Source organism: Oncorhynchus mykiss, chromosome 2 (genome assembly GCF_057628025.1).
Source record: "Oncorhynchus mykiss isolate SJ-2025 chromosome 2, ASM5762802v1, whole genome shotgun sequence".
Taxonomy (NCBI): Eukaryota; Metazoa; Chordata; class Actinopteri; order Salmoniformes; family Salmonidae; genus Oncorhynchus; species Oncorhynchus mykiss.
Genome location: NC_143023.1, coordinates 70398514 through 70421961, shown reverse-complemented (window position 1 = coordinate 70421961; position 23448 = coordinate 70398514). Strand labels below are relative to the sequence as shown.

The 23448-nt window shown below is 44.4% G+C and overlaps 1 protein-coding gene across 3 annotated transcripts in view; it reads left to right on the top strand.

The window, feature by feature from the left end:
* LOC110495228 (N-terminal EF-hand calcium-binding protein 2) overlaps positions 1–23448 on the top strand; it is a 150611-nt gene that overhangs the window by 100824 nt on the left and 26339 nt on the right. For all 3 annotated transcript variants that reach the window (XM_090206484.1, XM_021570520.3, XM_090206486.1), the window contains 3 exons: positions 9132–9271; positions 9712–9839; positions 12534–12613. In XM_090206484.1, the coding sequence (XP_090062610.1) occupies positions 9132–9271; positions 9712–9839; positions 12534–12613 (348 nt within the window). The remainder of the gene's footprint in view (positions 1–9131; positions 9272–9711; positions 9840–12533; positions 12614–23448) is intronic.

Below are 23448 nucleotides of genomic sequence, written 5' to 3'. Positions count from 1 at the left end.
CTGATCCTACTCATCCCTTTGTGGTAGAGGTGAACGCCTCGGACACTGGAGCAGGGGCGGGAGTGGCAGTTAAGTGGGCTCTTGAGGGGTGGGACATCTCATCCTTTCGTGCTCTTGGCGGACCATAAGAACTTGGTCTCCATTCAAGAAGCCAAGAGGTTGAACACTCGACAAGCTAGGTGAGCTCTATTTTTTAACAGGTTTGATTTCACACTAGCCTATCACCCGGGATCCAAGAATCAGAAAGCAGATGCCCTGTCCCGCCAACACGATGTCTCTAACGAGGAGAGGGAATCCGAGACCATCATCCCCGGCTCCCGCATGCTGGCCCCTCTGATATGGAGTATTGAGTCCACGGTCTAACAAGCTCAGACCTGAGAACCTGACACCGGCAGTGGACTTACTAACAGACTTTACGTTCTACGATCAGCCCGTTCCCGAGTACTACAATGGGGACACCCCTCTAAATTAACTGGGCATCCTGGGGTCTATCGGATACTGGGGTGGAAATTCTGGTGGCCCAACATGATTGAGGATGTGGGATCCTTTGTTGCGGCCTGTTCCCTCTGTGCCCAAAGCAAGTCCTCAAGACAGCGACCGGCTGGGTAGCTCCAACCTCTGGCCATCCCCAGCCGGCCCTGGTCCCACCTGTCCGTAGACTTTATCACAGGGTTACCACCATTCCAAGGGCTTACCACTATCCTGGTGGTCGTTGATCGGTTCTCCAAGGTAGCCCATTTCATTAACTTACCCAAGTTGCCCTCAGCGAAGGAGACTGCTAATCTCATGATTACCCATGTCTTTTAACTACACAGACTTCCCCAGGACATTGTCTTGGATCTTGGGCCCCATTTCGTCACACGGTATTGGAAAGCCTTCAGCTCCCTGTTGGGGGCCTCGGTGAGTCTCTCCTCAGGATTCCACCCACAGCAGAATGGGCAAACATAGCGGGCCAACCAGGAGCTGAAGATGTTCCTCCGCTCTTTCGTCTCCACCCAGGCCAGCAACTGGAGCAAGTTCCTCGTCTGGGCGGAGTATGCTCACAGCACACTGCCGAACTCGTCCACTGGACTATCGCAGTTTGAGTGTCAGTTTGGGTTCTTTATCCTTAACCACTGATTCCTCGTCTGGTCTCTTCTCTGCACCTGGGTCCAAGCTTACCACGTCACAACCTCTCCAGTCTCATGGTATGGATGTGGAGACATTGTCAAGAGAGCCTCTGGTGTACCTAAATGGTTTTTCTAGGCCTGAGTTGTACATCATTGAAATATCTCTCTGGTGAATTGCTGGTCTTCCTTCTTTAATCCACACCTTTACAGTATGTAATTTTCCCATATTGACAGTCAATGGTTGAACCCTTTCTTATTGAAGACTTAATTTGGAAATTTACACTTTGCATTCAATCTATATGACTCTCACCTAGAGAGACAATCTTGGAATACCAATATCTACATTGCTTAAAATTTGTATATAATTTCTGGCAGATTAATCAGCTAATAGACTTTCAGTTTATTTGTAGAACCATCTTAAATAATTGAATCCGCTAACCATAGAACATGAAGGTGGACCTTAGCAGGTTGTTATCTTCGCTGAAGGGGTGACATTGTAAGAAATGTCCTTTCTGGTAGAACCGCTGCACAGCAGTATCATCCCCTTCTACTGTAGAGTAGAACGGGATGATACAAGCTTCCGTAAGGTTTCTCTCAGCATTCTGAACTATCTGAGGCTCAAGAAACTCACACAGCCATGGAATGTGCACAGAGGACAAAGAAAAGTGGAGACTTCATTTCACAGTGTATGGATTCCCCTGATTTACCTTATACACGCACACACACACACAATGGAAGAGATACAGCTCAATCATTGGCTCCTTTGAGGGGAGGCTCCTTGTCTCCTCCATTAATTTTCTCCAGCAGTAGATCTAATCCCGGTCTTGTAAAGTCTCTGCAACATTGCAGCCACTGAATGGCTGTATCCATGACTGAAAAACTGCCTCATGTTCTGACTGCTTTCAAGCCTCACTAATGCGATTGAGATTCAATATTTTCTTTCATTTTCTCTGACGCTCTGTCTAACTGGGTCTGGAGCAGGACCAAAGGAGTTCTACTGATGCAGGCAGCACAGCGCCTTTACCTGGCTGTCACTGTTCAGACTCCATCATGATGAGTTTAAAAAGAAAATCCCAAACCTTTCTTCAGCCACTCTAATGTGCTAGTGACAGTGTAACACCGTGAACTGTCTCTTATAATACAGTTGAGGTAATACAAGTCAAACTTGCATGACAAGTCAAACTTCATGTTTGTCTAACTTCCTATATCCTGTACCTCTGTCAATTCCAGGGTATGATAATGATGTATTACAATGATTAAGTACATACACAACAGACGTCAGGTTGTCATGAAATATGATTTGATATTTGTGAACTATGTGAACTGTGGTTTTTATGGAATTGACAGTGTAACATTATCCTTATAGACAGGAAATGGGCAGTATAGTTGGCTCAAGTGGAATTATCTTTAGCAGGGCCTATTCTACAGTTAAGCATTCCTCTGTGTCACTGTCTCTGTTGTCCAGCTGGAATGCAATCCTGCCCACAAAGGTGTGATCTGTTTGAAAACAAATATGCCAAGATAACTCATGTTTTTATCTATTTTAAAATATAAACATTCAAAGCTACACACTCTAAAGTGGCTGTTGGCTGACTTGAACCAATTATTAGTATCCTAGCAACAGCAGTCAATATGTTTCTTAGCAACACCATTTGGATATGCATAAATTATATTTAATTCAAAACAGGTTGATCTAAACAAGCATTTTTTTAATTTGAACTTTTATTTAACCTTTTTAACTAGGCAAGTCAGTTAAGAACAAAGTCTTACCCACTAGGAACAGTGGGTTATCTGCCTTGTGATTGGTTGAGATGTGTTCTAAGCCATTCTAAAAAACCTGTTTAGCATGGTTAAGCCTATGACGCAAAAATGGGCATCTTGTTTTCCGTTCCTTCTGAGAAATCCCTGCACATCCACTGTCCCATCAGCCCAGCCAGCCAATCCATTAACTTGATTTCCACTGCAAAAAAGCATCAAGACATTATTTATCCTTGCTTCTAGCCTAACATATGGTATGCAACAACAGGGTTTGTACAAATGTTGCTGTCTGTCTCTCGACGTTTGCAACATTGTTTCAATATTGACATTTGATCTCCACTGTCCTATTGAGAATTAACGTGTCAGGACCAGGCAGACGTATTTTCTCAGCCAGTCGAAGTCATGAATCAGCATAATTTTTATGGATGTGTACAAAGAAAGAAATAAAAAAATAAAAAATAAAAAAAAATAAAAAAGCAGGTCAAACCAAATGAAATGCAGCTAGTTTGCTGTCTTACCAGCTACAGTTTTTTTGTGTTGTTTTTTTAACCTTTATTAGGCAAGTCAGTTAAGAACAAATTCTTATTTACAATGACGGCCTCAGAACAGTGGTTCAGTGTTCAGGGGCAGAATGACAGATTTTTACCTTGTCAGCTCCGGGATTCAATTAAGCAACCTTTCGGTTACTGGCCCAATGCTCTAACCACTAGGCTACCTGCCGCCCCAAGGTGAATGAAGTGATTGTTAGCCTTAGTAGGCTAGCTTGGATGCAAAGGATAAGAGCGTTGCCAGCCAGCATGGCAACCTGACCGATAGAATGATTGGCCAGCCGCTTGGCTAGCAACAATAGATGTGTCGGGACTAGGCCTATATTTTTGTTAAGGGATGAAATAGTAGCCTATAAATACATTTATCAAAATAAAGTTTTTTATGTAATTGGTAACCCCTTGTAGAAAAGCAATTATACACAAAAGGGCGTGCAAAACAACTTTTTTAGCACAGCTGTGCTGATCTACGGTAGTCCGCTCCTCTTCGTACCTACGACCGCAGCACATCCGTGCTAAAATAGTAGTTTAGCACGCCCTCTTGTGTATGATTGCTTTATAATAAAGTATTTGAGGAAGCAAAGGCTCACACATTATCAATAAGGAATCATCAGGCACCGTCATCTTAGAAGTCATAAAAATATTAGGTTACTGTATGTCTAGATTTTTCATAATCTTATAGGAGCCTACTCTGAGAGGGATAGAAGTGGCAGATATCACTCAACTCAATTCAGGTATCTCTCTGTCTCACACTGCATTCAACCCTCATTACGTCTCGTTTTCTGACTTCTGAAAGCCTTTATCACACAATGCCTGTGTCTGAGACCCTTCCTGTGTGTGTCTGTCCCTGAAGGTAGACCCTGTTAATGAAGAGATCATAGTCCTCTTTATCATCAGGCCCTTCAGCTCACACACACAGAGCAGCAATTAGACCTCTATCACTTGTCTTCTGTAATCAGCCCACAGCAGCCAGGCTTGATGTTATCTATTAATGCTTTCTCTCTCCCTGTGTAATGACCAGTGGAGGCTGCTGAGGGGAGGACGGCTCATAATAATGTCTGGAACAGAGCAAATGGAATGGCGTTAAACACAAGGAAACCATGTGTCTGATGTTTTTGATACCATTCCACTTATTCCGCTCCAGCCATTACCACAAGCCCATCCTCCCGAATTATGGTGCCACCAACCTCCTGTGGTAATGACCTACAGTGATATGATCTGTGGCTGAAAGGGCTTTGCATTAGGTGCTACCTGCTGCTCAGGACACTAATATTTGATATTTAACAAGCCCATTAGTTAACGAAACACCTTTTCTGTTTTTCCCACCTCTGAATTGTCACTCATATTACAGGTACATCTGAGACAAGATATACCTTATTCAGTCGCCATTTTATATGGATGGCTCTGAATTGAATGACAGATTTTGGGAAATGACCTCTATTCACATGCATTTCGAGGTTGTGGCTATTTCTCTGGCTCAGCCATTTGATAATCCGTTTTCCAAATTCATGTACTTTTCCTCAACCCCTCTACTAGAGCTGGGAATCCTCTAACTTGTCAATGATGCAGGGCTTTGAACCCACACCCTTTTAACGGGCTGCACTCTGCGCACACACCCTATCCTGGCGACCTCAGCGTAATAGAATATGGACCTGTAAGCCAACACTGTAGTATTCACCCTGCCTGTGTTACTATCACACTACTAATAGACCTCTCTGTCTGTCTCCCCTGGAGGACCGTTCAGCGGGCGGACCATTAGTGCAGTACACAAGGCCAACCGCAGGCTTCGTGTATCATATGTTGCTCTACTTGTGTGTCATATGCACACAAAACATGACTGACGTAATTTCAAATGATCTGAAGCTAATTTGTATACTAAGATCAATCAAATAGTATCTGTTTGTGCAAACCATCTTAAAGGGCAATTACACCACTTTTCAACCTCATTTTCATTATCTCCAGCACTGACCAGTGTCTACATAGCTGTGCTTGCAATATATTTTCAATCCATTGCATAAACCATTACCTCTTGCTGATACTGTCCCTAATGTACACCCTGTATTTGTAAACAACATTGTATCACTGTTTTGATGCTTTTTAATGAAAATACTGCCATGCTTGATTGCTGTATGGTCTACTATATTAATTCTCAAAGTATTACTTTGGTGCAGACTGCAGTATAGTCCTTTATAGAATCCATCATCTCCTCTCTGCAGAGGCAGGGTCAGAGGCAGGGTCAGAGGCAGAGGAAGGGTCAGAGACAGGGTCAGAGTCAGAGCCAGTGTCAGAGACAGGGTCAGAGCCAGAGCCAGTGTCAGAGCCAGTGTCAGACAGGGTCAGAGCCAGTGTCAGAGACAGGGTCAGAGACAGGGTCAGAGCCAGAGCCAGTGTCAGAGACAGGGTCAGAGACAGGGTCAGAGCCAGAGCCAGTGTCAGACAGGGTCAGAGCCAGTGTCAGAGACAGGGTCAGAGACAGGGTCAGAGCCAGAGCCAGAGCCAGTGTCAGAGCTAGAGCCAGTGTCAGAGACAGGGTCAGAGCCAGAGCCAGTGTCAGAGCCAGTGTCAGACAGGGTCAGAGCCAGTGTCAGAGACAGGGTCAGAGACAGGGTCAGAGCCAGAGCCAGAGCCAGTGTCAGAGCCAGTGTCAGACAGGATCAGAGCCAGTGTCAGAGACAGGGTCAGAGACAGGGTCAGAGCCAGTGTCAGAGACAGGGTCAGAGCCAGTGTCAGGGACAGGGTCAGAGCCAGTGTAAGAGACAGGGTCAGAGCCAGTGTCAGAGCCAGTGTCAGAGACAGGGTCAGAGGCAGAGACTGGGTCAGAGCCAGTGTCAGAGACAGGGTCAGAGCCAGAGACAGTGTCAGAGACAGGGTCAGAGCCAGTGTCAGAGACAGGGTCAGAGCCAGAGCCAGTGTCAGAGACAGGGTCAGAGCCAGAGCCAGTGTCAGAGCCAGTGTCAGACAGGGTCAGAGCCAGTGTCAGAGACAGGGTCAGAGACAGGGTCAGAGCCAGTGTCAGAGACAGGGTCAGAGCCAGAGCCAGTGTCAGAGCCAGTGTCAGAGACAGGGTCAGAGCCAGTGTCAGAGACAGGGTCAGAGCCAGTGTCAGAGACAGGGTCAGAGCCAGTGTCAGAGACAGGGTCAGAGACAGGGTCAGGGCCAGTGTCAGAGACAGGGTCAATGCCAGTGTCAGAGACAGGGTCAGAGACAGGGTCAGAGCCAGAGCCAGTGTCAGAGCCAGTGTCAGAGCCAGTGTCAGACAGGGTCAGAGCCAGTGTCAGAGACAGGGTCAGAGACAGGGTCAGAGCCAGAGCCAGTGTCAGAGACAGGGTCAGAGACAGGGTCAGAGCCAGAGCCAGTGTCAGACAGGGTCAGAGCCAGTGTCAGAGACAGGGTCAGAGACAGGGTCAGAGCCAGAGCCAGAGCCAGTGTCAGAGCTAGAGCCAGTGTCAGAGACAGGGTCAGAGCCAGAGCCAGTGTCAGAGCCAGTGTCAGACAGGGTCAGAGCCAGTGTCAGAGACAGGGTCAGAGACAGGGTCAGAGCCAGAGCCAGAGCCAGTGTCAGAGCCAGTGTCAGACAGGATCAGAGCCAGTGTCAGAGACAGGGTCAGAGACAGGGTCAGAGCCAGTGTCAGAGACAGGGTCAGAGCCAGTGTCAGGGACAGGGTCAGAGCCAGTGTAAGAGACAGGGTCAGAGCCAGTGTCAGAGCCAGTGTCAGAGACAGGGTCAGAGGCAGAGACTGGGTCAGAGCCAGTGTCAGAGACAGGGTCAGAGCCAGAGACAGTGTCAGAGACAGGGTCAGAGCCAGTGTCAGAGACAGGGTCAGAGCCAGAGCCAGTGTCAGAGACAGGGTCAGAGCCAGAGCCAGTGTCAGAGCCAGTGTCAGACAGGGTCAGAGCCAGTGTCAGAGACAGGGTCAGAGACAGGGTCAGAGCCAGTGTCAGAGACAGGGTCAGAGCCAGAGCCAGTGTCAGAGCCAGTGTCAGAGACAGGGTCAGAGCCAGTGTCAGAGACAGGGTCAGAGCCAGTGTCAGAGACAGGGTCAGAGACAGGGTCAGGGCCAGTGTCAGAGACAGGGTCAGAGACAGGGTCAGAGACAGGGTCAGAGCCAGAGCCAGTGTCAGAGCCAGTGTCAGAGACAGTGTCAGAGACAGGGTCAAGGCCAGTGTCAGAGACAGGGTCAGAGCCAGTGTCAGAGCCAGTGTCAGAGACAGGGTCAGAGCCAGTGTCAGAGACAGTGTCAGAGACAGGGTCAGAGACAGTGTCAGAGCCAGTGTCAGACAGGGTCAGAGCCAGTGTCAGAGACAGGGTCAGAGACAGGGTCAGAGCCAGTGTCAGAGACAGGGTCAGAGCCAGAGCCAGTGTCAGAGCCAGTGTCAGAGACAGGGTCAGAGCCAGTGTCAGAGACAGGGTCAGAGACAGGGTCGAGCCAGTGTCAGAGACAGGGTCAAAGCCAGTGTCAGAGACAGGGTCAGAGACAGGGTCAGAGCCAGAGCCAGTGTCAGAGCCAGTGTCAGAGCCAGTGTCAGAGACAGGGTCAGAGACAGTGTCAGAGACAGGGTCAAAGCCAGTGTCAGAGCCAGGGTCAGAGCCAGTGTCAGAGACAGGGTCAGAGGCAGGGTCAGAGGCTGGGTCAGAGGCAGAGGCAGAGGAAGGGTCAGAGACAGGGTCAAAGCCAGAGCCAAAGCCAGTGTCAGAGCCATTGTCAGAGCCAGTGTCAGAGACAGGGTCAGAGGCAGAGACTGGGTCAGAGACTGGACAGAGGCAGAGACCGGGGCAGAGATAGAGGATGGTGAAGGAATGACCACACTCTTAAACCTCCTCCTTCCTGCTGTCACACTATAACCTGAACTCTACAACCTCGAGAAACAAAATCTGATGCTGATGAAACATGGCCACGGCACCAACCCCAGATTCCATTCTGTCTGCATCTTTACTCTACCAGCTCAGCAATGTCTATAGTGTGCAATTTGAGAACAAAGTTATAACTCTTCTAAAGTATCAGACAGCCTCTTCGTAGATTCTCTAGTCACACAGTAGGTTATATTTCATATTATCAAGAAATTATGAGACTTGGATTAATGTTCATTCTTTGGTATGCAATCACCAGAAATGCCAATACAAAGTCATAGAAAAGTCTCAGCACATTATCTCATTTGTTCTTATCAGACCAGTATGCAAATTGTTTCTGAACCTACAGCTGACATTGGCTGAGATAATGGAATTCGATATTCACTTTCTATTTTCTTGGCCTGTTTACGTTTTTCTGTGATAATTAATTATAAGGCTGATGTAACAAAGTGTTCTAATTATCTTAGAAATCTCATTGTGTGTCTGCTTACAAGAGCTGACAATTAAGTTTATCCAAAAGAACATAAAGCTTGTTTGACAGCACAAACCATTTCCCCACAATGGCAAAGCAGGAAGAATATTGTCTATTTCAACCAGTGAAATTAAACTGACTATAGATGAGTATGGCCAAGGCTGCATCCTAGCTGACTACTGCCTATATTTCATTTTTTCTCTTAAGCTTCGAGAAAGTGCCTGTCTTCAACCTTGGGGGGGAAATGTTGTTCTAAAAGCACTCTGCAGGAAGGAAGCTTTCAGAGGCAGTGAAAGACATGCAGAGAGGGACATATTTGATATGTGTTCAGATGGGCAGAAGGGTGCTAAGGCTTCTCTCCTTCCCCCTACGCCTCTATCTATCTCTCCTCTCGCCAGGTGTATGAACGAGGGACCAATGTGGAGCAATTTGTTACCCGCTTCCTGTTGAAGGAATCAGCCAATCAGATCCATTCTCTGCTGAACTCGGTGGAGAGTGCTGTGGACGCTATTGACGAGCAGCACTGTAGTCAGTCAGGGTGAGTTGTGGAGTGAGGAGGACACCACTGCTGTGTCATGTCATTATGTGTGTGAAATTTAGCCTGGAAGTACCCCAAATGAAAATCACTCAGGTTCCTAGCAATGTGCCTTCTCTGGCTACTGTGATCCACCCTCATCCTCTCTCTCGTTCATCTCTCATCCCTCTCTGGGGCAGCCGGTAGCCTAGTGGTTAGAGCATTGGGCCAGTAATCTAAAGGTTGCAGGATTGAATCCCCGATCTGACAAGGTAAACATTTGTCGTTCTGCCCCTGAGCAAGGCAGTTAACCCACTGTTCCCCAGGTGCCGAAAGACATGGATGTTGATTAAGGCAGCCCCCCGCACCTTTCTGATTCAGAGGGTTAAATGTGGAAGATGCATTCAGTTGTACAACTGACTAGGTATCTCCCTTTGTTTGTCTCTTTCACTCCCTCTGTATAGGTACCCTTCTAAGGTCAGTCAACAGGTTCCAGAGAAATGTTATGAGAACCCAGTGCCTGACTACCCTCCTAACAACAGAGTCAGTGCTGCCAAGGATGCTGCCCCAAGGAACATCAACACTGCTACAGGTGAGGCCTCTATGCCTGTGTCACACACAACATACTGTACACTGGCATAGGCCTACAGTATGTAGTCTCTCACTGAAGAAGTTTTGTATGGATTGGAGTCAATTATCCAGCCCCTTCTACAATCTGCTGATTCATTTAAGTGATGTACTTTACCTTCTGTCTCCATCTCTCTCCCCTAAGAACACCAAACACCCTCTCTCTCCCCTTAAAACACATCACGTTTAAGCAGAATGTAGACATGTGTCACCTGAACCAAATGCAATGTAAAAAAAGAAAATACTGAATGAAGTCTGACATACATTTGTCATTTGCATTTGTGATTAGCTTGGAGACAAGCCTGGTAGAATTAATCAAGCAGAATGGAAATCAAAAGCACTGTTCTCTTCAGGCAGAGTGTTTTATTTCCCATTTTCTACATTCTCAATCAATCATCTACAGGAACATGGAGATATGACTAGCGGCTCCAGCTCTCCCACAGAGAGGATGAGGGAGGGAGGGAGGGAGGGAGGGAGGGAGGGAGGGAGGGAGGGAGGGAGGGAGGGAGGGAGGGAGGGAGGGAGGGAGGGAGGGAGGGAGGGAGGGAGGGGCGGCTATAACAATGACACAGATATGCAGATCAAAAAGTCAAATACATTATACTCTGCATGTAGCCATCACTTCAGTTAGAGTTGGTTCTGCAGTGAGCTGCTGTAAAGCAGCACATGTAGGCCTATGGGTTTGAGTAGCAATATCAGTCTACCAAAACCAGTGTGCATATGCCAGACACCCTCATTTGTAGATTCCTTCATTCATTCAGAACCACAATGACATTTCAGCTGTTTCATGCTTCTGTCTCAAATATAATTCTGGAATATATCAATTTAAAGCAGCTGTACAGCATTCAGAGCAATTACAGAATAAACCACGAGTACACAATCAGTATGTATCATGGATGCAGTAGATAAGCATTATGTATTGTGGTATACAATGGTTTGGGAGTAGACCAAGTGCTGAAAACTAACTTTTCAATGGGGATAAATAATCCCTTTTCCACTGAATCCATTCCTCATTTCAATTAGAGAGTGGTTCCACTGAAAAGCAGAGTTAGAGCTGCTGGCTATGGCCTCACAAATGACTTCCAGTCCAAACTGCTCTGATTTAATAACAGGCTTTATAGAATTACATTAGAATGACATGGAAACCATAGAAACTGTCTATAGAAAGGGGCCATTTTGAGTCCATTACTTAAAGCCTGACACCAGTTAAACATTTCCCACAGACACTCATAAACCTGACAGTTTGGGCAATAAAAGCCAGTATTACAGCTGTCAGCAGCTGGAAATAGGGCCTTGATTGGGGCCAGCTTGGTCTGGCCTGTCATTTATTTATCAGGAAGAAAACATTGATAAATACTTCCCTGTCCCCCCTCCCCCTCTCTCTGTCTCTCACTCTTAGACTCACTCGTTCTTTCCTGACTTTCCCATCACACTTTTATCAAATATATTTATAAATATTAATATATTTTTTTCCTACAGTTGTTCCTGCTATATTGCAATATCCCTCTTTTTTTATAATGGCAGACTAAACACTCTTGTTGCAAAATCTGTCTGTGCTCTCTCTTCATTGATCAGGGAGTACCTTGCCAGTGAATGTTCTAAATTTAAACATTCATGCTGATCAGATTTGTGGAACTGCCTCCTTGCAGGACTATGTGACACTATGGGAGAAATGTTGTTTTTAAATGAGCCATTGTTCATTGTTCAATGTTACCTCAGGCAAGCCACACTCCTCCATGTATTTTGACAAGGGTGTACTTGTGCTTGTGTGTGTGAGTGTGCAGGCACCAGTGTGTGGAACTGTTCCTGCAAAAATGTTCCTGCAAACATCTGCGACTGCCATATGTTGGACAGTATGCTAAGGCAGCTGCACATGGAGATGGCTGTCTGTTGTTAGCATGGCCAGTCAGGAATAATGACTGCTCTCCTGTGTATGACAGAGAGCATGCTCAAACAGCATGGACAGCCATTCAGCCCCAACTGACCAAATGTGCCTGCTATGTGCATGCTTCAAACGTCTCTATGGTTATGACTGGTAGGTTCCAAAATACCACAGCCCCTCTAAGCTCTGTGCTTCTGTTCTCATCAACACAGGGGGAAGTGTCATCCTCTAATTGGCTTGGCACCTTGAGAGGTGATGATTTTAAAGAGCAGAAAGCCCTTTTCCACCATGAATTGGTTATGTTGCATCACTTAGAGGGGAGAAGAATGGAAGGATTGATGTTATTGGCCTTCCTATTAATTTCTGCCTCTTAACACAGGGCCTCTCAGTGTGTTTCATTCTATTGTCATTATCGTCCTGGCTGGACCTTTACTGCACACACTATTATCCAGGGTGACTCACAAAGGCAAAGCTAATCGCAAGAGCCAAGTACGTTAGGATAGAATGTGTTATTGCTTTCTACACAGAGCTGAAAAGCAATAAAGGCCTCTTCTCTGCTGAGGCACAAGCTATATATTTCAATGTCAAACCTTGAATAGTCATGATTTTTCCTGATTAACACATTTTATTTCCTATTTATCAGACCTGGTTGGAACTCTTTAATTGCCTCAAATATTCTCTGGAGGAAAAGATCTGTACCATAAAATGTGTTGAATGCTGAGAATGTGTTGGCTTCAAGTGTTGAATGCTGGGAGTGTGTTGACTCTGTTCTATCAGGGGTGGTGGAGGTAAGGAAAGAGACGCTGGAGGCACAGATCAACCGACTAGCTGAGCTAATTGGACGCCTTGAGAACAAGGTAAGAACACCCATCCTGCTCAAAAAAAGTATTGTAATAAAATACAAAAATGACACTAAACAAAAATACAAATGCAACATACAAAGTGTTGGTCCTATGTTTCATGAACTGAAATAAAAGATTCCATAAATATTCCATTTGCATAAAAAGCTTATTTCTATCAAATTGTGTGCACAATTTTGTTTACATCCCTGTTAGTGAGCATTTCTCCTTTGCCAAGATAATCGATCCACCTGACAGGTGTGGCTTATCAAGAAGCTGATTAAACAGCATGGTCATTACACAGGTGCACCTTGTGCTGGGAACAATAACAGGCGACTCTAAAATGTGCAGTTTTGTCACACAACACAATGACAACAATATTGCAAGTTTTGCGGGAGCGTACAATTGGAATGCTGACTGCAGGAATGTCCACCAGAGCTGTTGCCAGATAATTTAATATTCATTTCTCTCCCATACATCGTTTGAGAAAATTTGACAGTACGTCCAACAGGCCTCACAGCTACAGACCATGTGTAACCACGCCAGCCCAGGACCTCCACAACCCTGCTTCTTCACCTGCGGGATCGTCTGAGACCAGACAGACAGACAGCTGATGAAACTGTGGGTTTGCACAACCATATAATTTCTGCACAAACTGTCAGAAACCATCTCAGGGAAGCTCATCTGTGTGCTCGTCGTCCGCACAAGGGTCTTGGCCTGACTGCAGTTTGGCATCGTAACCGACAGTGGGCAAATGCTCACCTTCATTGGCCACTGTCACGATGAATCCCGGTTTCAACTGTATCGGGCAGATGGCAGACTGCATGTATGCACAGAGATACTGTGACAAGATCCTGAGGCCCATTGTCGTGCCATTCACCTGCCGCCATCACCTCATGTTTCAGCATGGTAATGCACGGACCCATGTCGCAAGGATCTGTACACAATTCCTGGAAACTGTATATGTCCCAGATCTTTTATGGCCTGCACACTCAACAGACATGTCACCGATTGAGCATGTTTGGGATGCTTTGCATCGACATGTACAACAGCGTGTTCCAGTTCTCACCAATATCCAGCAATTTTGCATAGCCAGCGAAGAAGAGATGGACAACATTCCACAGGCCACAATCAAGAGCCTGATCAACTCTATGTGAAGAAGATGTGTCTCGCTGCATGAGGCAAATGGTGGTCACACCAGATACCGACTGGTTACTTATCCATGTCCCTACCTTTGTTTTTAATCCATAGATTAAGGCCTAATGAATGTATTTAAATTGACTGATTTCCTTATATAAACTGTAACTCAGTAAAATCTTTGAAATTTGTGCATGTTGTGTTATCTTAGAAAATGCTATTTGTATTTTCAACTTCGGCATGATCAGCTCAGAAATTGATGACTATAAACTTGAAATCACTGATTATCATGACAATTTAGCCCACCCCAGTCATAGACAGTTCTCTCTACTACAAGCGGTACCGGAGTGCCAAGTCTAGGAGAAAAAGGCTTCTCAACAGTTTTTGCCCCCAAGCCATAAGACTCCTGAACAGGTAATCAAACGGCTACCCGGACTATTTACATTGTGTGCCCCCCCAACCCCTCTTTTACGCTGCTGCTAGTCTCTGTTTATCATATATGCATAGTCACTTTAACTATACATTCATGTACATACTACCTCAATCAGCCTGACTAACCGGTGTCTGTATGTAGCCTGGCTACTTTTAATGCCTCGCTACTGTATATGGCCTGTCTTTTTACTGTTGTTTTATTTCTTTACTTACCTATTGTTCACCTAACACCTTTTTTGCACTATTGGTTAGAGCCTGTAAGTAAGCATTTCATTGTAAGGTTGTACACCTTGTACAACACCTGTTGTATTCGGCGCACATGACAAATAAACTTTGATTTGATTTGACTGATTGAAACTCCTGGACAGCTGTCGTGAGTAGCCTAATGTCATTCCATTGGCTATTGTCCATTTTACTTTGACCTGTCCTGTTTATTGGATGTGGTGTGTTTGTCAACATGTTAATTCATAATTCACATTAAAGCACATTTTTATTTGATAGGATGCCATTTAGGCTATTTAATCAGAAACACTCATGATGTAAAAAAGTGTCTCATGACGTTATCATAAATTTGGTCGTCCTGTAGGCTACAGAAAAGGCCACAGAGGCTATATAGTATTTCTACTGTATAGGCTGCTACATGATTTATGTTAGATGACTTTGACTGGGCGTTGGTGGAGCATCGCAGCTCTGCGTCTCTCCAACATTACCATGGAGATGTGCGCTGGGCATGGACAAGATAAATGTTTCGCGCCCCTGCCTTTGGCAAAGTGGACACTGCTTATCATGGGGCAGCATCACCACTCACCTTAATAGCCCATATGCCACTGGGTGAATAATGTTTTCATTGTTTTGGGCAGAATTATGTGAGGTGATATGTGATGTTGGAGGTGCGTCTTGGTCAATTTAGCTTGTTAAATGCTACCCTCGTCAATCTGCTGCCCTAAGAGGCTGCCTAATCATGCCTAATGGGCGGGCCGTCCCTGATAGAACCAATCTCTAGCACATCCCATGGTGGCTCGTTAGCGCATCTCCAACAACACATCCAATCTGTGCTGCACCTCCCAGGCAGGACTCAACATTAAAACATCTCTAGCACTGGTGCTCCCTACTTGACACACTGCACCAATGTTTCAGTGTCCACTGTACAGCTGGCTACCGTGTCAGCGTGCATGTGCCCGGCCCGCCACAAGGAGTCGGTATAGCGCGATGGGACAAGGACATCGTGGCCTGGCCAAACCCTCCTCTAACCCGGACGACGCTGGGACAATTGTGCGCTGCCTCATGGGTCTCCCAGTCGCACCCAGCTGTGACACAGCCCGGGATCGAACCCGGGTCGGTAGTGACGCTTCAAGCACTGCCATGCAGTGCCTTAGAATGCTGTGCGACTCAGGAGGCCCAGTGCTCCCTACTTTAAAAAGCTAGCACAACATCACATTTTGGAGTGCCAGAAAAAATGTTACATTTTGGTCCTTACTGAACACTTCTGTTTTTTGATTCTCCCTGTTGTTTTTGCACTCACCCAGGTCCCAGTTTTTCGGCCCTCACCTCAAATCAAATTAAATCCAATTTTATTGGTCACATACACATATTTAGCAGATCAGGGTTGGAGAGTAACGGATTATGTAAGGGATTACAAAAAACTGTAATCCATTACATTACCAGCAAAACCAATTATTGTAATCAGATTACAGATACTTTTGAAAAACTAGATGATTACTTCGACTATTACTTTTAAATTCAGAAAGGATGTTTGTGAAAAAAAATCTTTGACACTTCTCTGTTTTCTCAATGACATTCAAATCAGCATTGAAAAAGGCACAAATTTAAATTTGTTCCACCTGAGCAAGACTGACCAGAAGTCAGAGACCACTATGATGACACACCAAATGTGTTTGATGGATCGCGGGAAAAGAGCAGGAATAGGCTTTTGTAGGCTACAGTCCAAGCTATGTCTTCCAATGGTGCAACTGCTGTCGGCATCCAAAGATTATCCAATTTGAATAAACGCATGGAGGTAAGGATGACAGCAGTGGTGTATTCTACGGCGATACGGATATCACTTATTATGGATATCTCCATAGCTCATTAATGTGAATCACACTGCTGCTCTCTCATTTAGCTATTTACGCCTTTACGTATTGTGGTTGTTGTTCACAAATCTAAATGTGTATTTGAACACAATAATGGTTGAATTCAAGAAGTTTAAGCTGCCTATCAATCATTGTTTTTGAAACCAGTGGACAGCCAGTGAAAATGCGCTCTTGCAACAGCTGCATAGTGCGGATCCCAGCCTATGGAATAAAAGTGGGGCTTTTATTGCTCAATCTAATTCATGTTGAATTATTTTATTTTTTTAAGTGTGCGAGTTTGAGCATGAGCGTGGCCTATGGACAATTGCTCAAACTCGCAGTTTTGACAGACTTAAAGGGCCAATCTGTAGTTGCTACACCCATTTTTGGACTTCTAAATCATATATATATATATATATATATATTCTTCAAGAATCAATGGATATATATATAAATATATATATATATATATATATATATATATATATATATATATTATCATCATCTTTGAAGAATATAACTTGTAAATAAATGCCTCATGAGCTAAGTTCAACTGTTACACTCCATGAGAACCAAAAATATAAGCTTGTTTTCCCCCAATGTTTGTAAACATTGTACATTGGATAGCCTATAGCATAGTTAAAACAATCATTTTGATATCATGGATGGTCCGTCCTTGCATCCATAGCTCTGTCTATCAATCTGAGCGTGGTTACGTTTCTCCAGGCCTCAGCATTTACCAAAACAGAAGCGGGGCGTCCATTTTGTTATTGCTTCATCTGTGGATTTGCCCTTTAAACAGCTGTATATTACCAAGATATCAAAGTGTCATCAACAAACAGGTGAACAAGAGACCAACAGCAAATGCAGCATATGACGTTCATTTTCACATGGAAATAGCACTTTTCAGTAGCACTCAAAGCATGCCATTCCATGAGCGCAGCATTTATTTTTCATCTCGAATCAATGAGCCCAATCAGTCCTCCAAGACAACAAAATCATAAACAACAGAGTTGTTCCGGCTAATAAGTCCTTAGATTTGGGGTTCTGCTCAGGCAAAACAATATTATTGAAGATCCAGGGGTATAACATTTATTGGAAGGACTGGAATTCTCATAGACTTTGGTTTTTAATGTAAATATAAATGTAATTGTATTATTACAGTACCAGTCAAAAGTTTGGACACACCTACTCATTCCATTACATTGTAGAAAAATAATGAAGACATCAAAACTATGAAATAACACATATGGAATCATTTGTAACCAAAAAAGTGTTAAACAAATCAAAATATATTTTTAATTTGAGATTCTTCAAAGTGGCCACTATTTGCCTTGATGGCAGATTTGCACCCTCTTGGCATTCTCTCAACCAGCTTCATGGAATGCATTTCAATTAACAGTTGTTCCTTGTTAAAAAAAGTTTTGTTTCCTTCTTAATGAGTTTGAGCCAATCAGTTGTGTTGTGACAAGGTAGCGGTGGTATATAGAAGATAGCCCTATTCACCCAACTTATTGTGGGAAGCTTGAGGAAGGCTACCCGAAACGTTTGACCCAAGTTAAACAATTTAAAGGTAATGCTACCAAATAAAAAATCAAATCAAATCAAATGTATTTGTCACGTACACATGGTTAGCAGATGTTAATGTGAGTGTAGCGAAATGCTTGTGCTTCTAGTTCCGACAATGCAGTAATAACCAACGAGTAATCTAACCTAACAATTCCAAAACTACTACCTTAAACACACAAGTGTAAAGGGATAAAGAATATGTACATAAAGATATATGAATGAGTGATGGTACAGAGCGGCATAGGCAAGATGCAGCAGATGGTATTGAGTACAGTATATACATATGAGATGAGTATGTAAACAAAGTGGCATAGTTAAAGTGGCTAGAGATACATGTATTACATAAAGATGCAGTAGATAATATAGAGTACAGTATATACATATGAGATGAGTAATGTAGGGTATGTAAACAAAGTGGCATAGTTTAAAGTGGCTAGTGATACATGTATTACATAAAGATGCAGTAGATTATATAGAGTACAGTATATACATATGAGATGAGTAATGTAGGGTATGTAAACGTTATATTAAGTTGCATTGTTTAAAGTGGCTAGTGATATATTTCACATCAATTTCCATCCATTCCCATTATTAAAGTGGCTGGAGTTGAGTCAGTGTGTTGGCAGCAGCCACTCAATGTTAGTGGTGGCTGTTTAACAGTCTGATGGCCTTGATATAGAAGCTGTTTTTCAGTCTCTCGGTCCCTGCTTTGATGCACCTGTACTGGAGTGGGTCTAGGGTGTCAGGTAGGGTGGAGGTGATATGATCCTTGACTAGTCTCTCTACCTTAGCTTTCTTGGGAACAGGAACAATGGTGGCCCTCTTGAAGCAGGTGGGAACAGCAGACTGGGATTGGATTGATTAAGGATTAAGGATTGATTGAATATGTCCGTAAACACACCAGCCAGCTGGTCTGCGCATGCTCTGAGGACGCGGCTGGGGATGCCGTCTGGGCCTGCAGCTTTGCGAGGGTTAACATGTTTAAATGTTTTACTCACTTAGGCTGCAGTGAAGGAGAGTCCGCATGTTTTGGTTGCTGGCAAAAAAGTTATTTAGTCTGCCTGGGAACAAGACATCCTGGTCCGTGACGGGGATGGTTTTCTTTTTGTAATCCGTGATTGACTGTAGACCCTGCCACATACCTCTTGTGTCTGAGCCGTTGAATTGCGACTCTACTTTATCTCTATACTGACGCTTAGCTTGTTTGATTGCCTTGCGGAGGGAATAGCTACACTGTTTGTATTCGGTCATGTTTCCGGTCACCTTGCCCTGGTTAAAAGCAGTGGTTCGTGCTTTCAGTTTCACGCGAATGCTGCCATCAATCCACGGAATCAGCGTATTAGTCAATGTTGTTGTTGGACGCAGTGCGGAACATGTCCCAGTCCACGTGATGGAAGCAGTCATGGAGCGTGGAATCAGATTGGTCGGACCAGCGGTGAACAGACCTGAGCGCGGGAGCTTCTTGTTTTAGCTTCTGTCTGGAGGCAGGGAGCAACAAAATGGAGTCCTGGTCAGCTTTTCCGAAAGGAGGGCGGGGGAGGGCTTATATGCGTCGCGGAAGTTAGAATAGCAATGATCCAAGGTTTTGCCAGCCCTGGTTGCACAATTGATATGCTGATACAATTTAGGGAGTCTTGTTTTCAGATTAGCCTTGTTAAAATCCTCAGCTACAATGAATGCAGTCTCAGGATATGTGGTTTCCAGTTTACATAAAGTCAAATAAAGTTTGTTCAGAGCCATCGATGTGTCTGCTTGGGGGGGAATATATACGGCTGTGAATTTTAATCGAAGAGAATTCCCTTGGTAGATAATGCGGTCGACATTTGATTGTGAGGAATTCTAAATCAGGTGAACAGAAGAACTTGAGTTCCTGTATGTTGTTGTGACCACACCACGTCTCGTTACTCATAAGGCATACGCCCCCGCCCCTCTTCTTACCAGAAAGATGTTTGTTTCTGTCCGCGCGATGAGTGAAGAAACCAGCTGGCTGCACCGATTCCGTTAGCGTCTCTCGAGTGAGCCATGTTTCCGAGAAGCAAAGAACGTTACAGTCTCTGATGTCTCTCTGGAATGCTACCCTTGCTCGGATTTCATCAACCTTGTTGTCAAGAGACTGGACATTGGCGAGAAGTATGCTAGGGAGTGGTGCATGATGTGCCCATCTCCGGAGCCTGACCAGAAGACCGCTTAATTTCCCTCTTTTACGACGTCTTTGTTTTGGGTCGCAGGCTGGGATCCATTCCGTTGTCCTGGGTGAAAGGCAGAACACAGGATCCGCTTCGGGAAAGTCATATTCCTGGTCGTACTGATGGTGAGTTGACGTTGCTCTTATATTCAGTAGTTCTTCCCGACTGTATGTAATGAAACCTAAGATTACCTGGGGTACCAATGTAAGAAATAACACGTAAAAAAACAAAAAACTGCAAAAAACGTTCCTAGTTTCCTAGGAAAGCGAAGCGAGGCGGCCAACTCTGTCGGCGCATACATACACTATTTGAGTGTATGTAAACTTCTGACCCACTGGGAATTTGATGAAAGAAATAAAAGCTGAAATGAATCATTCTCTCTACTATTATTCTGGCATTTCACATTCTTACAATAAAGTGGTGATCCTAACTGACCTAAAACAGGGAATTTTTACTCAGATTAAATCTCAGGAATTGTGAAAAACTGAGTTTAAATGTATTTGGCTAAAGTGTATGTAAACATCCGACTTTTACTGTAAATATTAGGACGAGCAATGTCGGAGTGTCATTGACTAAAATACAGTTGGAATATAATACAGTACATATCAATGAAATTAGTAAAGCAGTTTGTAAACATTATTAAAGTGACTAGTGTTCCATTATTAAAGTGACCAGTGATTTCATGTCTATGTATATAGGGCAGAAGCCCTAGGGTGATAGACAGCTAGTGATGGCTATTTAACAGTCTGATGGCCTTGAGATAAAATCTGTTTTTCAGTCTCTCGGTCCCAGCTTTGATGCACCTGTACTGACCTCGCCTTCTGGATGGTAGCGGAGTGAACAGGCCGTGCCCCGGGAGGTTGATGATCTTTTTGGCCTTCCTGTGACATCGGGGGCCGTAGGTGTCCTGGAGGGCAGGCAGTGTGCCCCCGGTGATGCTTTGGACAGAAAAGACCACCCTCTGGAGAGCCCTGCAGTTGCAGGTGGGGCAGTTGCCATACCAGGCCGACAGGATTTGCTCAACTGTGCATCTGTAAAAGTTTGTGAGGGTCTTAGTGGCCAAGCCAAGTTTCTTCAGCCTCCTAAGGTTGTTACGCCTTCTTCACCACACTGTCTTTGTATGTGGACAATTTCAGATCGTCAGTGATATGTACGCCGAGGAACTTGAAGCTTTTCACCTTCTCCACTGTGGTCCCGTCAATGTGGATGGCAGTGTGCTCCCTATGCTGTCTCCTGAAGTCCACGATCAGCTCCTTCGTTTTGTTGACGTTGATGGAGAGGTTATTTTCCTGGCACCACTCTACCAGGGCCTTCACCTCATCCTTGTAAGCCGTCTCTTCATTGTTGGTAATCAGGCCTACTACTGTTGTGTCATCTGCAAACTTGATGATTGAGTTGGATGCGTGCGTGCCAGTCATGGGTGAACAGGGAGTACAACAGGGGGCTGAGCACGCACCCTTGTGGGGCCCCTGTGTTGAGAATCAGTGAAGTGGAGGTGTTGTTTCCTACCTTCACCACCTGGGGGTGGCCCGTCAGGAAGTCCAGGACTCAGTTGTACAGAGCGGGGTTCAGACTCAGGGCCCCGAGCTTGAATGCTGTTGAAGGCTGAGCTATAGTCAATGAACAGCATTCTTACATAAGTATTCCTCCTGTCCAGATGGGATAGGGCAGTGTGCAGTGCAATGGCGATTGCATCGTCTGTGGATCTATTGGGGCGGTAAGCAAATTGAAGTGGGTCTAGGGTGTCAGGTAAGGTAGAGGTGATATGATCCTTAAATAGCCTCTCAAAGCACTTCATGATGGTAGAAGTGAGTGCTAGTCGTTTCGTTCAGTTACCTTTGCTTTCTTGGGTACAGGAACAATGGTGGACATATTGAAGCAAGTGGCGACAGCAGACTGGGATAGATAAAGATTGAATATGTCCGTAAAGACCCCAGCCAGCTGGTCTGCGCATGCTCTGTGAATGCAACAAGGGATTCCAAGGGCATCCCGGAAGAGAGAATAGCACTGATTGAGTTTTTCCCCAGCATTAGTACTACAGTCAATGTGTTAACAGAACTTCAGTAGTGTTTTCCTCAAATGTGCTTTGTAAAATCCTCAGCTACAATAAATGTGGCCTTAGGATATGTGGTTTGCATAAACTGCAGTGTAGTTCCTTGAGGGCCGTCATGGTATCGGCTTGAGGGGGAATATACACAGCTGTGACTATAACCAATGAGAATTCTCTTTGGAGGTATTACAGTCGGCATTTGATTGTAAGGTATTCTAGGTCGGGTGAACAAAAGGACTTGAGTTTCTGACCGTTATCAGAATCACACCATGAGTTGTTAATCATGAAACATACACCACCGCCCTTCTTTTTCCCCGAGAGTTTTTTATTCTTGCCTGCACGATGTACTGAGAACCCAGCTGGCTATCTGGACAGGTGACAGTATATCTGGAGAGAGCCATGATTCCGTGAAACAGAGTATGTTAGTCCCTGATCTCTGTCTGGATGTGGACCCTCGCCCTGAGCTTGTCTACTTTATTGTCCAGAGACTGAACATTAGCAAGTAATATACTCGGAAGCGGTGGATGGTGTGCACGCCTCCTGAGTCGGATTAGAAGTCCACTCCGAATACCTCTTCTCCACCGGCGGCGTCTTGGAGCAGATTCTGGGACAAGTTCAATTGTTCTGGGGGGTGTGAACAAAGAATCCAATTTGGGAAAAACTTATTCATGGTCGTAATGCTGGTGAGTTACCACCGCTCTGATATCCAAAAAGTTGTTTCCGGCTGTATGTAATAACACAAAAAACGTTCTGGGCTAATAATGTAAGAAATAACACACACAAAAAAATGAAATACTACATAGTTGCTTAGGAGCTAGAAACAGAGCTGCCATGTCTGTTGGCTCCATCTATTACCCACCAGCACTTGAACAGCCCAGGCCTATATGAATTCTAGCTACTTCTGAAGCACATGTTGTGCCCTCAAAACTCATTTGTAACTCTGTAAATACATTTGTTTATTATAAAAAATGCAAAAATCTTCATAAAAATACCTATCATTGAAATTACAAAGACATTTATGCAATATTAGGTTTCTAAATTATGTAAAAGCACAATTTTGAGATGCATTACATTGAAAATTGTACACTGCCTTTTTAAGAGTGTCAAGTTTGTGATATGCAAGTGATCAGTCATTCATTTGTTCATTACTATGACCATTGATCTCCTGAAGAAGCTATCCCTTTTCCATTCTTACTGTGCCCCCAAATGTTTGGATATACTACTGGGAAAGTTATCAGGTTGCTAGCTAGCTAATGAGGTAATTAACTTGACCAAAGAAGATATAAAAAAAAAATTGTTTTTTAAAAAGAAGGTCAAGGGCCATAAAGTCCAAATTGTCTATATTGTAAAAAATCCATGAAAATTCTTAATTTAAGGTTAGATTTAGGCTTAATGTTTGCAATGTGG